The sequence below is a fragment of the Typopeltis vanoorti genome, chromosome 10 (assembly GCF_054136105.1).
Source record: "Typopeltis vanoorti isolate ZY-2024b chromosome 10, IOZ_Tvanoo_1.0, whole genome shotgun sequence".
Classification (NCBI taxonomy): Eukaryota; Metazoa; Arthropoda; class Arachnida; order Uropygi; family Thelyphonidae; genus Typopeltis; species Typopeltis vanoorti.
This window is the reverse complement of record NC_143558.1, coordinates 57,766,127-57,781,191: the sequence shown is the minus strand read 5'-3', so window position 1 is coordinate 57,781,191 and position 15,065 is coordinate 57,766,127. Positions and strand designations below refer to the sequence as shown.

General features: G+C 34.8%; 1 protein-coding gene across 1 annotated transcript in view; it reads left to right on the top strand.

The window, feature by feature from the left end:
- The window catches only part of LOC150102439 (1-phosphatidylinositol 4,5-bisphosphate phosphodiesterase classes I and II-like), a 900,535-nt gene that overhangs the window by 605,564 nt on the left and 279,906 nt on the right, over positions 1-15,065 (top strand). The window contains exon 19 of the mRNA XM_090399636.1: positions 1,428-1,582. Within this exon, the coding sequence (XP_090255762.1) occupies positions 1,428-1,582 (155 nt within the window). The remainder of the gene's footprint in view (positions 1-1,427; positions 1,583-15,065) is intronic.

The window sequence follows — 15,065 nt, the reverse complement described above, 5'->3', positions numbered from 1 at the left end:
AACTGAATTTGAATATGTTGTCTTAATGAAAATAAAACTTTTCATAATCATTGTGCTAAAATGGCTTTATTTTGGCAAAGTAAATTAATAGAAATAGGAGTTATTATAAATCCATCCTTATTTCATAGCTGAATGTATTGAAATGCAGAATGTTTCAAAAAAATATATAGATCAGAGACCTTAAACCCTTGGCATCAGAGTTGCCTTGGATTGTACTGCTTAAAAGATAGCGAGCTCTGTCCAGGAATCTGTATATTCACCTTTTTTTAGTGCCTCTTTAGTTTCACTGACCTGACAGCTATTTTGATCTGTTGGTTCTCATCAGAGACCAAGCAGAAACCTTAAGAGAGCAAAAATGATGTTTATTATTTCTCTCTCTCTCTCTCTCTCTCTCTCAAGGTTTCTGTCTGGTCTCTGATGAGAACTGACAGTTCAAAACAGTTGTCAAGCCACTGAAACCGAAAAAACATTAATAAAAGGCAAATGTTCAGCTCCCGAATAGAGCTCACTCTGTTTTAAGTAGCACAATCCAAGACAACTCCAATGCTAGGGTTGTTTTCTCATAAGCTCTCTGGTCTGTGTATTTTTTCAAAGCATTCTACATTTCAATACATTCAGCTCTGAAATAAGGATAGTTTTAATATCCTTTATTTCTGTTAAATCTTCTCATATAACAGCTGCTAAAAAACAAGCAATATAAACTATGCAATAATTAAAACAGATATAAAAGAAACTTTGGTTTAAAATTATACAAACTTATTAATGAAGAAAAGGGCCTAAAAGATTTGTACTTACCAATGAAAATTATTTAAAAAAAATATCCATCATCATTGTGTTATACCATCTCAACAAAAAATGTTCACCTGTGAAACTTTTAAAAATTCAGAAGCAGTCATAGAGCTTTCAAAAATAGAAACTTCAGCATGCATTGCCCTCACATTGCACCTAAAAGACAGAAGCTCTGCCCAAAAACCGATATATTTGCTTTTTATTTGTACATTTTATTAAGGATTTTACTGGCCTAATTGCTGTTTCAAACTTTTACTTCTCATTGGAGGCCACCTAAAACACAGATTCTTCAATAATTTTTGCTTTATGTTACTGATGATAGGTTTAGTTGGGAAAAATTTAATTTCAGGTACAAGTTACTGTGGTCAGATTAAAACTTAATCTCAAATACCAATAAATGAATAAATGGGTTGCTTAATAAATACCAATAAATAAGAAGAATTGTGTTTAAAGTCATGGAATACCAATGAAACTCATTCCCGTGATTTGTATTTTTGTAAGCACATGATCAGTTTCAAGAATTTTTAAAGTTTCTGTGGCAAAAACTGTTTTTTTTTGTTTTTTTTTTATGCCAAATTAGTATAAAATAAACGAAAGTTCCTTGTTATACATAATTATGTTATTTAATTTATTTACAGATTTAGGAATGCAGTTAAATTTGGGCATTTTTGAATACAATGGTCGCAGTGGGTATCTTCTCAAACCAGACTTTATGCGACGTGCAGATCGAAAATTTGACCCTTTTATTGAATCTACTGTTGATGGAATAATAGCAGGGACAGTAAGTGTGAGAGTAAGTACAGGTTATTATTTTGTTAGATCTGTGCTTATTGTTTGAAGCTATAATAAATTTAGTTTAATCCTTTATCCAAGTGTGAGCAAACAAAGTTTGCACCTGAAAGTATCTTCAGGACTGGAGTAAGGTAGTACAACATCGGCAACTCGTTGCAAAGGTGGAGCAAGATAACATCACTCCTATCTCGGTATCTCCCATAATGCAAAATATATCTCCTTGCTTATATGTATAATGTTATGCATTAAGGGAAAAGCCACTACCCAGACTAGTTTCGACCTTTATTGAGGTCTCTTCATTATAATCTAACCAAGCGAAAAATAAACTTTCAACATCTTTCTCTAAATCCAGATTAATTTAATAAAATGGTGGCACACCCTTTGGCAACTCCTATAGGTAGAGATGACGTTGCTAATGCTTCCGCCTGGTATCTCCAACTCTAGGCCTGGCTCCCACTGAAGAGACCTCAATAAAGGTCGAAACTAGTCTGGGTAGTTGCCCTTTCCTTAATGCATAACATTATACATATCCGCAAGGAGATGTGTTTTGCATTATGAGAGATACTGAGATAGGAGTGATGTTAGCTTGCTCCACCTTTGCAACGAGTTGCCCAATGTTGTACTACCTTACCCCAGTCCTGAAGATACTTTCAGGCACAAACTTTGTTTGAAGCATTTTGATGTTTCAGTTGCACCCTGACATGCAGTTAACCAAACATTAACATCAGAACTCAGAAAATATATGATTCTGCAAAAATTATATGGAGATATCTGTTTCTCTTGAATACTACATACTAGTGACATACTGCACAGCACAAAAAGGCATGAAGACAGAAGAATGAATGTTAAATAACTAATTGTATATAATTTCAGAAATAGAAGCTTAGTGCAGTGTATCACTGGTGAGATTTGTTAATCTTATATAGGTATATAACTATAGAAAAGAAAAACGTGATAAATACCCATTATTGTTTATAGCCAAGTAGCAAGATATTGTTTGCATTATTGAGATACAATAATAACTGTTGTACTTAATTTTCTTGGCTGGCAAGGATAATAAAAAAATAGCAATGTGCTGTCCAGATATGACAGTGATGGACTTAGAAAACAAGGAAAGATCATGAATAACATGCTAGAAGAGTTGTGTAAAGAGAAAAGAATACATTTTTTTTTGTTTTTTTTGGAATATTTGGATGATTTTGAGGAATAGGTGGAACTGTAAAAGAGATGGGCTGCATTTAAATGGTTTTCATGTGAGTTAACTATAGCCACTGTTCCTAGAAGGGAGAGCAATGACTGCAGTTAATAGACGATCCAAGGAAGTAAGAGGTGATATGGAAGAGTAGGAAAGTGGAACAGGAGAGGTTGATGGAGGTGCTTGTGAATGGAGAGGTGAGTAGAGTAGTGTGAAAGATGGCACTGTGGCTTGTTATGTACCCAGAAATCAGCCATTTCTTGTGTTTGTTTATGAGTGACAGAAGCATCCAAAATAAGTGGAATGAATTTGTTGCATTGATCAAGTTCATCCAAAAACTGTCAGAATTAGTGAGACATGTTGAATGAGGGAAATGGTGGTAGTGGTTTTGAGACAGTATCGTGTGGGTAGAGGTGAATAGGATGAAATATTTAGTTAGATGTTGCTGTAAACCTGGCGTGGTAGGTAGTGGGGGGGGAGTCAACTTGCAAGGGTCACTTACTGGCCTGGTTAGCGTATCCGCTGTCCAGTCAAAAAGCTGTGGCTTCAAATCCCACCGTGGGTATGGATGGCATGGGTGTAGATGAATGATGCGGTTCACTGTAGTTTGGTGGATTGAGTGGTGGAGACGGGGAGTTGTAGACTAGGTGCCCTCCTTCGATGAGTCTTTGCACTCCTTGGAGGCGTCACATAATAATAATATGTAGGCAAATTAACCTGTAAAATAAGAAAAGAGTGGTCTTAATTATGGTAATATAGATTGCCATGCTCAAGTTTTTGAGAGAAAACTAATTTAGGCATTATGTAACAGAGGCATGCAAGGATCAAGGGTATTGGATTTGATCATCTTACCAGAGGATATTATTAAAAATGAGGTATTGAATCTCCCTCCATTTGGTGAGAGTGACAATGAAAGGGTCACTTGAATGGTGACTGGTCATATGACCACTTTTGTGAGAAAGGGATATATGTGGAACTATAAGGCTGGTGATTATGAGACACTTGGGAGACAGCTTGCAGCTTATCATGAAGAATTGGGTGGAAAGGAGATTATTGTTGTGCGAGCTCTGCTCAAGAACTGTCTAGCAGAGACAGTGTCTGATTTGTATTTCAAGGGTCAGGCACTTGTTAAATGAGGTAGATGTGAAATGGATGAATAAAGAAGTTAGGTCATGCAATCTAGAAGAAAACATTATGGAAGCAACATAAGACAAATGGTAATGATCATTGCATGAGGAATATAAAAAGCAGGCAAAGGAAGGCAAGTCACTCACTAAGAGTAGCTAAGGTTATGTAAGCAGCAGTTAGCTAATGAGACCTCTAAAAAAAAGTTTTTTAAATCATTGAAAATTCTTTCAATAAGTGGCCAGTAGACGAAAGAATGATTACAGAAATATGATACTGGTTGATGAAAATGATAGATTGATAACAACTACAACAGAGACCATAACAGATATTAAATGAGTAATTCTAAAAGATATTTCATCCTCATGAATGTGGCATCATGAAGAAATTGAGTGCAGTAGGAAGGGAAGAGGAATTAATGATGAGTGAGCAGGAAATGTGTGAGAAATTGAGAAAACTTGATGTTAATAAAGATGTATGGCTTGATGGATGATGTATCTGCATGTTTTGAGGGAATGTTCCAAGGAGTTAATAGCAATATTGACATCCTTGTTTACCATCAAACTTTATCATCGCACTTATTTGTCCATTCACTGAATAAATTAAGTGAATGGGCAAATAAGTGTGGTTAACAGTTCAGTTTTGTAAAGTATAGGAATATCTTGTATAGCGTAATTGGTTCCAAGAAGAGTCCGCGCTATACAAAACCGCATTGTTCGAGGTCTATTTATAAAGGTTTTCAATTTAATTTTTCTATTACAAAAATTTAGGATAATAAAAATCTTTAAAAATGAAAAAAAAACGTTATTTTTATTAACTGAATAACAAATAAAATCCTTTTAATCTGATATAAAAGTTGTAGAAAACAAAGGAAATATTGCTTCAATTTAGCGTACAGTAATTTACTTTTTACTAAAGTAGTCTTTTAGTGTTCGTTGAACCATCCTTGTCTTCTTTGTCTCTTCAAGTACTAGATCTTTGTAGCATTTGATGGCATTATTGAGACTTTGTCTCACTTTGATTCTTCTTTCCAAATTCGGGTCAGCATTTATGAGAAAGTTGGAAGCTTCGTCGATTTTTCTCACAAAAGTTGAAAGGTTCAGCAAAGGAAAATTCTTCAACCATGACATGAGTGGGGTCATCTTCATCTTCTTCTGCTTCATAGGCTCGTTGTTGTTCCAACTCCAAAAGGGTTTCATCATCCAGATCCAGACCAATGAGAATCAATACATTCATTCACATTATTACAATCGAAACTTCTAAAACCAAGATCTTTGCCCATCTGCACAATTTCTGTTGAGATTTCTGTGTTACAAAAGCAACAAAGTCCTTTGAAAATGCAGCAAGATATTATGCCATACGGCTCTCCTGTTGCTTTGAGTCACATCTTGCCAAGATTCATAAATATTTTGAATGGCATCTTTTATGTTAAATTTCTTCCAAAATTCACTCCAAGTCCAAAAATCTTCTTCTGCTGCAGCTTTAATATCTTGGGCAAAAGTTCGTCTTAAATAGTAAGCCTTAAAAGTGGAGATAACGTTTTGATCCATCGGCTGCAGAATTGATGTTATGTTTGGAGGGAAAAAATTAATCTTGACATTTTCATCTAAGTCAGTCAATAGAGTTGGATGGCCTGGCGCATTGTCTAATAAAAGAAAATTTTTAAAAGGAATTCTTTTTACAATTGCTTTTAACTTCAGGGCAAAAACAAGTTTTAAACCAGTCTTCGAAAATTGAACGAGTCACCCACGCTTTTTTATTCGAACGCCAATGAACGGGTAAATTGTTCTTTGAAAGCCCTTAAGAGCTCTTGGGTTTTCCACTCTGTACACTAGCAGTGGCTTCAATTTTAAATCACCTGATGCATTACCTCCTACTAAAAGTGTTAATCAGTCTTTTGACACTTTATACCCAGCTTGTGTTTTTTCCTTCTCTGCTAGAAATGTGTGCGATGGCATTCTTTTCCAGAACAAGCCAGTCTCGTCATCGTTAAAAATTTGATCATCTGTGTAGCCTTCCTTCTCAATAAGCTCCTTCAATTCATTGGGAAATAATTCTGCAGTTTTAGTGTCAGCACTTGCACTTTCACCTTGGATTCTTACGTTATGGAGTCCCATACAGTTTTTTGAAACTGTAGAACCACCTGCGACTTGCTATAAAAGTTTCACTGGTTGTACCTCCTTCATTTTCTTTTATTTTGCCATATAGACTTGTTGCTTTTGCCTGGATTATCATTTAATTCAAAGGAATCTTTTTCTGATTACAATCTTCAATCCAGATTATTAGAAGGCGTTCCATATTTTCCATTGTAGAAGATCGATTTCTCGTGATCACTTTTGACATATAAAAAGCGGTGCTCATTCCATGTTCGTACAGATGACTCATTCATTGAATTCTCACGTTTATTTTAGCAAACGAAGCGCCATTCTCGTGACATTTTATAATTTCAAGTTTCTTCTCTAAAGTCAACCACTTGCATTTTTTTGTTACTCCAACAGTCTTGTTTGTTTCATCTCTTTTCGCTCATACTTAAATAATAAAAAAATATGAAATACTAATATTAACGTAAATAATAAAATGCCGCAGGGAAAGAACGTGTCTACGTGAGAGCCAATCGAATAACTACTGCATAAATGTCGCTCTTGACTGTCACCTGCGGTGCCCGAGAGTCGCCGGTCAGTGTTGACAATGTTAGTGTATGTAATAATAAAAACCGCATTAGAGCAAAACTCGCGTTGTTCAAAACCGTGCTATACAAGGTATTCCTGTATATGGTTTTAAAATTTCGGAAGCAAAGATGGGATGGGAAGTAGAGTGTACAATTGAGGATATTTTAGAGACAGTAGAGGAGGTGAGGTATCTGTGCGTGATGGTGGATAAGCATCTAAAATTTAGATTACACTACTAAAATTGTGAGGACAGCACAACAGATTATGGTAATGGAACAGATGACATTGATGTTATAGAAGTAAGGCGATTATAGTTCCATTACATAAGGATTTATAAGGCCTTGATCAGGCTACATATGGATTACTCTGCAGATTTAGTTACCTGGTTTTCAAATGAATGAAGATATATTGGAAAATATCTAGACAATTGTCTAATTGTTCCTGGTCCCCAAAATGTTGAATATGAAGAAAGATTGAGGAAATGCAATTTGCAGAGTCTAGTGAATGGGGGGGGGGGGTATGATTGAGGCATATACATTGGTAAAGGGTTATTACCAGATTAATGTGGAAGATATTTTTCATAAAATGAAGGCAGGCAGATGGAGAACAAGAGGACATCCTTGAAATTTGTGTAAGTAGGATGGGAACAGAAGTGGTAAGGAGTAGGGTTTTTTTTTACATGAAGAGTTGAAGAGTGGGGGGTCATTGGAATGCACTACTTGTAATTGTTGTGAATGCATTCGAGGTATAGTCATCATACATACATTTGATGTATAATGATATAGTGGAATGGGGGGGGGGTATGATTGAGGCATATACATTGGTAAAGTGTTATTACCAGATTAGTGTGGAAGATCAATATCTGTTGCTCTTTTCAACATTGCAATAGTTCTGAAATTAAGAAATAATCTTTTCATTAGTGCACAAATTCCCTCTTTTATTACTTCAAAAAACTATATTTGCAACATTTGCTAAAAAAAAAAAAAATAGCTTTCATTTTGAAACTAAATCAATTTGATTTGGTTTGGAATCAGGAGTGTATATCAATACTAGAGATAGAAAAGCCATCAAGCTTGAATTGTGAAAAAGCAGCTGTAATCGGTGATATTCAACCATAAACACTCAAATATGGAGATATAAAAGTTTTACAGTGGCTACAGAGCATAATTCAGAAGGCCTGGTGAAGGTTGAATTCTGGATGATTGGAGTAGAGCTCTCATAGTACTCATCTGTAAATAGAAATAAAACTGAATTTTGTGTGTGTTACAGAGTAATTTGTTTACCTGAGGACTCAGATAAGATTTATCCAAGCATATTTGAGAAGAGGCCAAAAAAAAAAAAAAAATGTGGAAGGGACATTTCAAGAAGAACAAGAAGATTCATGCCAAATAAAAGCAATCAGAATCAGATTTTCGTTTTGAGACAAACAATTTAAAAATTATGGGAATATAACAAAAATCTGTATTTGAGTTTTGTATATCTGGAAAAGACATAAAAAATGCAAGAGAAAAGATGCTGTAACTGCTACATTATAGTGGACATTATATTGAGCATACATAGTTTATATTTGAGTTGTAAGCAGTTAGAATTGAAGGAGGAACAGGAAGATTCACTATTATTCATTCTAAATTATTCCCATCATGTTAAATCAGGTTTGAGGCAAGACTGCATATTATTTCCACTGTTATTCATTATCTGTATTGATAACATTGAAGAAAAGTAGCATTAGGCCTCATATCAAAATTGGAGATTTTCAGCTCAGCTCTTTACTTAATGTAGATGATGTTATTACTTTAAATAAATCCAGTACAAGTTCTGTAGGATTCCTTAATTAAATTGAATAACTGATGTAATGAATTTGATATGAAAATTGGCAATAAAATGACAGCAGTGAAAATGGGCAGGAACATTGTAAACATTAGCTGCATCCGAATGGTGAACATAGAGAATAAGTAAAACATTTCAGCTATTTAAGCACATTTTTTTAATGAAGCTGGCAAATTAAATATGGAAATAGACAACAGAATTAATAAAGTTGGTATGATAGGCAGTCAACTGAATAGAAAAATATTTTGATTGTATTGCTGATATCAGTGAAACTTGGCTAACTGAAGAGTGTTGGATCCTACTTCTTCTCAATCTATACCTTGGATCCGATATTTAGTTATTACGATGTTCTTAACTAGTTGATAGGTTGCAAGTTGATTTCTAATTCAGATATAGAGAAAATTTATATTTAAAGACTGTGCCACTCTATATCTGAATTAGTTCAAGAACTGAAGAAAAACCAACTCACAACTATCTCTCCTTTTAGATGTTAATATTATATATACTGGCCGAGAATATTTGTCTTACTTAATTTACCCGCTTTGGTTTGAATATTTTATGAATGGTGCAGCAAAAGAGATTCAGGCAAAATACAACTTTTGATTAACAAAAACAAACATTTAATTTTAAAATCACAAATTTTACACTTTAATTCAAATCAGTAATTAAGATATCATAAACACTTCAGCCTTTCTGATAATACTGTCATACAAACTCAAACAATGGTAAATTTATCTTTAACACAGTCTTCTCACAGTTAAGTTCCAAATACAATAAAAATTTCAGTAACACCTCTTCACAAACAAACACTTTTAAATTTACACTTCAGCTAAACTTCACAATAGTTACTGTTAACATAAGGAAATTCTAGGATGAAACTCACACACTTCGCTGTATAGGAATATTAATGGTTGGTTTTATATGCAGAATAATCTTACCGATAATCTTCTATCTTCATCACTTTATACACAAACACTTTTTATAACCGTAAACACTTTTAACAATAATCAGCACTCATTAAAATAATCTTCAAAGCATTAACTGAATTAATTCACGGTCACTATACACATAAACAAACGTTCTTGCATGAAGTACTACTGATCACTCATGTAATAAGGCAACGCACAATAATTCCTTAACTTGAGGTTTTATATGCACAGTTGTTCACTCTTCTGGCATTCAATTAATTCTTTAGACACTACAATTCTAAACGCAGCTAACGATAAACTTCAATTTTTCAGCCTCTACTATTCTCTAGTTACTCGATGCTTTATTTCAAGATTCTGTGTGTCCTTGACAGGTTGGCCCTGAAATTAAATCTCAATTTAAGTATTGCTAGTCTATTTAGTAGTCACTCAGCTGTCTTCCGTAGCTATAATTGTTATTCTACAACTTATTAGCTAACCGCCTCTCGACTAGTAGACTTTATTTAGCTGCTTGAGTGACTTGCCGACTCGCTATTATCGCACTGTGATTCCTGAATGCTCCGATTCCAACATAATGCCAATCCTCTCCTTTCTCTCTCTCTTAATCTATCTAATCTCTCTATATTTTCAGCATTCTTCCCTTTTTATATCCATCCTTCCCGCCTAAATTATTCTCGTGATTTCTTTCTAAAACTCTTTTCAATAAACCTTCTCCTCACGTGGTGTTCCAAAACTCGCGCTCACTTACTTACATGCATCTCCATGACAACAAAACAAAACATAATAAAATTGAGCTATTACATAATGTTAAATTTCTACAAATAGGAATAAAGAGAGAATATTAACATTTCAATTAATGCGCAGTTAAATTATCAAATACAAGTAGTTCTTATAATATTAACATAGTAATTAAAATAGCTTAATAATATTTAATACAGTCTTTTCATTATTAATACATATAGCTTTGATTAACTAATTAAATATTAGATAAAATTAAAGTAGTTATATGAATATTAAATTGTAAAATAAGTTGTTTACATTAAATAATATTTACAAGTCTAGCTTTTATGATGGAAGATCATGTTGGATTCTGAACCAAATAATAATTACTCTAATCTCTACATAATCAGAATCCAGCAAGAGGATGTTCTGTTAGGAATAGAAATCAAGGGATATAGAATATTTCAGCAGGATAAGGAAGGTAAATAAGATGGTGGAGCATTACTCATGATAAAAGATAAATTATTCCCCTCACAAGATAGAGAATGAGAGCAGAAATGGCAATATTAACTTTGAGAGAGAGTATATGCTGTGAGAAAGAAGTTTATAGGCAGGATATTTAGTGGGATTTTACTATAGACCACATCAAATATAGATGGTGATGAGCAGACAATGTTAAGGCATATATTTGGCAAGTGCAAAGCAAATGATCATTATGGGAGATTTCAACTATAGCAATATAAACTGGGCAGAGGAGGCAGTACTAAGGGAACTGAAGTTTTGAACTTCTTGAGAGACCAACTGTCTTAGGGAGCATGTAATGGAGAGAACATGAGGATCAAAAGTTTTGGACTTGGTTATAGCATCAGAGGATCTAATTGTGATGGAGATGTTGACAGCAGTGGCATATTGTATGTCTTGAGTGAAGAAGATAAAGTGTCTGAAGTTTCTCTAGTCATTTGGATGACTAGAGAAATTAAATAGAAATTACAAATGAAAAAGAGATTATGGAGGATATGTAAAGAGAGAGGTGGAGAATAGCTGCATGAGGAATATAAGGCTCATGCTAGAAAGATGACTGGTATAGTAAGGAAAGATAAATTAGAATATGTGAGGAGACTAGTGTTACAATCCAAGGAGAATCCCAAAATTGTTTTTTTTTTTTTCTTTTTTTTTTTTTTCACTATGTAACCAGTTGGAGGAAAATGACTATGGACAGATTTACCTTACTGAATGGAGATGAGATTCAGGTGACCAATGGAAATAATAGAGCTCAGCTATTTAATGATCATTTTATTAAAGTGTTCCATCCTAATAAATCAGACTTTATTCTTAGAGGGATAAGAGTGGTGAAGTCTATCCAAGCCAGCATGGATTAGAAGTAAATGAAGAGGATGCATTCTAAATACTGAGTATGCTAGATGTCAGTAAGGCAGGGCACTAAATGGAATTTTGCCATGTGTTCTAAAGGAATGTGCTGTGAAACTAATCGTGCCATCGGCCTCTTTGTTTAAGAAAGTCTTGCAACAGGGCAAGATCCTGGAAAATTGAAGGGAGGGGACTTCCAGATTGCCAATGCATAAGAGGGGAAGCAGAATGGAGGTGTCAAACTATAGGTCAGTTTTTATTTCTTCTGTAGTCATTAAACTTTGAAGAAATGAGTAGCAACTCACATATTCAGAATTGGGCAGTATTATTTATTCAACTGAAACAAAAGCATCCCCAGCATGAATTTGCTAAGGGGATGCTTTTGTTTCAGTTATCTGGTTGCCTTTTACAATAGAATAACAAGAGCAGTGGATGAGGGTAAGGCACACACACACACTCTTTTTTTTTTTGTCTTTTTCCATAAGCATTTGACAGGGCGACACATAAGTTGATTTTTAAGTTGCAGCATATGGGTTTGAATATCAGATTAGTGAACTGCATTGGTAACTGGCTTTTTGGTAAATGTCAGAGATTCGCATATGGGGAGCAGCATCAGTTGCAAGTAGAGATCTATAGGATTCAATACTGGGGCCATTACTGGTCAATTTTATGTCAATGATATTGTCACTGAACTACAGGGAGATATTCAGTTGTTTGCAGATTATGTGAAGCTTGTGAGGATTATTACAATAGTGCTGACATTTTGGCTATTCAACAGGATTTGAATAAGCTGGAAAGGTAAATGAATGTCGATGTCTGTTTAATGCACTAAGGTAAGGTTTTGAAGTTTGGGACTAACATATGGGATGCTTCATACTTACTTGGCACAGTCATACTGGAAGAAATGGAGGAAGCAAGAGATCTTAGGGTGATTGCAGATAGAAATTTGAAGTTCAGAGGACATGTTACAAAGGCTGTGAATACCACTCAGAAAATTGCTGCAGTATTGAGAAGGACATTCACCACAAGAGATAAAAGGATGGTGGTCCCAGTATATAAAGTTGATCAGGCAACATCTGGATTTCTGTGCTCAGATCTTGTTTTACTGGATTTGAGCAGGATAAAATAATCCCAGAGAGGGTTCAGAGAAGGATCATGAAAATGATATCAGAATTGCATTGTTAGTTATGAGTATAGACTAAAGACATGCAAACTACAGAGTGGGGAACAGAAGACGAACAGAGAATATGATTGAAACATTTAAGCCATTGGTTAACTGAAAATTTTTCATATTGTAAAATGTTGAAGGAACAGGGACATGGGCGATCCATGGAAGTTGCAAGGGGAAGTAGAGTGTAGGGGGGGGGGGAGTAGGTTTTGTGCATGCAGAGTGGTAGGAGCGTGGAATGCATTACCTAAAAGGGTTGTGAAAGCACAAACAGTAGATGCATTTAAGGATTAGTATGGTAGACTTTGAGTTTCTAGCAGCATTGACTTTCTACAATGAGTCTTATGACTTCATGGAGGTCAGAAATAATAACAATACATGGAATAGGAGAGGAATTTACAAAAGCACTATACAAGATGGTATTCAAATCAATTTTAACTTTTGGATCTCAGAAGCGGGTTAAAAATAAAACACTTCACAGACTAGAGACCACAGATATGAGAGATCTGAGAAAAATTAGGAGAGTGAATACATGGCATTAGTCACATAACCATATTAAAAATGAGGATATTCAGAAGGAACTTGACATTGCTAGCATTTAGAAATGTGTGAACCAGAGCTAATCTAAGGTGGTATTTCACATAAACAGAATAGGAGAAAAATGGCTAGCAATTTTTTTTTTTTTTTTTTTGCCAAGTTGACAGAAAAAAGACCCAGGGGACATTCAAATCTAGGTGGAGTGGCACAGTAAGAAGTGCCTTAGAAGACTGAAATATAAGATGTGATGAGATTGTATCTTTGGTTCTATGGTACTTTCTTTGGTTCTATGGTATCAGGTGTTGAATGGAAAGGATATCAGTGGTGCATGGGAAGCTTTTAAAAGATGCAACATCTGAATGTGTCCCTGGAGTTCAAAGGAAAGAGAAGGTTGGAGTGAAGTAGATGTACAACCTTATTAAACAAGGGATCCATAAGAAGATGATGATGTAGACGTTATATTGTAAGAAGTCGGTGGTAAGTGAGAGAAATTATGAAATTTATAAAGCTCAGACCAGAAAAGATAAGAATATTGTGCAGAAAGCTAAGTTGGAGCATTAAAAGAAATTGGCTGCACAGACTAAAGGCTCAAAAGAATTTTATTGTTATGATACAAGTAAGAGAAAGAATGAATGAGATACAATAACTTTACTGAATGTAGACAGTACCCTTGTGTCAGAAGTAGTTACCAATTAATGAGTGCTCACTTCACCAAGATCATCGTAGTGTATGTAACATATTGCACAGTACTACCACTACATTGGTTGAAGAAATCGAGGTACATGAGGAGATTCTAGAGCCATTGCATAACGTGGATAAGAATTTGGCAATTGGGACAGACAGATATATCAGCACTTGTGTTAAAGGAATGTTTAGCCAAATTGGCTAGGCCTAGCCATGTTTGTATAATTTGAGTCTTAGGTTAGGAAATATCCCACAGGAATGGAAAGAATGTGTGATAATCCCATTGCAGAAGGGTGGTACAAACACTGGTGTGTCTAATTACTGATCTATCATTACCTCTGGTGTAATTATAAAGATTTTGGAGAAGTTGGTAAGAATTCGCCTACAGAAATAAGTAGACAAACAGAATATACTTTGCAATTTGCTCATATTTTATCATAATTTTGTGGCTGAGTTGGATAAAAGGAATGGATATGCCATGATACTGTTTATACTTGAACCAGGATTACAAAATGTAGATTATGAGGATAGATTGAGAGTATGTGGACCGCAGACACTGGTAGACAAAAGAAAGCAGGGCGATATGATAGAGGTATATAGACTTTTGAGGGGACATTATAGGACATTAGTTGATAAAATTTCTCATTATAAGGAAGGTGGGGGGATCAAGGTGAGATACATAGAAGTTAAGTTTGTGTGTAATTAAGAAAGTGGAATATATGAATGTGAATCTGCCAGATTTAAGTTGACCAGTAATGTGTGCCCCAGGTATCATTCCTGAACCACTATTGTTTAATCTATATATTAATGATACCGAGAAGGACCTGACAGGAGCTCTTTAGTTGTTTTCTGGTGATGGAAATATAAGCAGCGTGATTTAAATAGGCTGGAAAGTCTGGGCAAACAATAATGGGTGTCGTCAATTCATTGTTGATAAGCGTAAAGTTATACACTTTTGACATGATAAGATATCCAAGCATATTATATTGGTGGGCTTATGCTTGGTGTAACTGATGATGCTAGAGATCTTAGAGTTATTGTGGATAGGAAGTTGAAGTTCAAGGTGTCACATAGCAAAAATTGCAAATGCAATTCAGAGGACAATTGTGATGTTGAAACACACCTTGTCACAAGGATATGGAAGTCACTTTTTCTCTTTTCAAAGCCATAATATGACTGCACCTGGACTACTGCATGCATATTTGGTCCTGTGCTTTCCAAAGGGATAAAGAATCTGTGAAAAGGTTGTAGAGGTTTACAAAGAT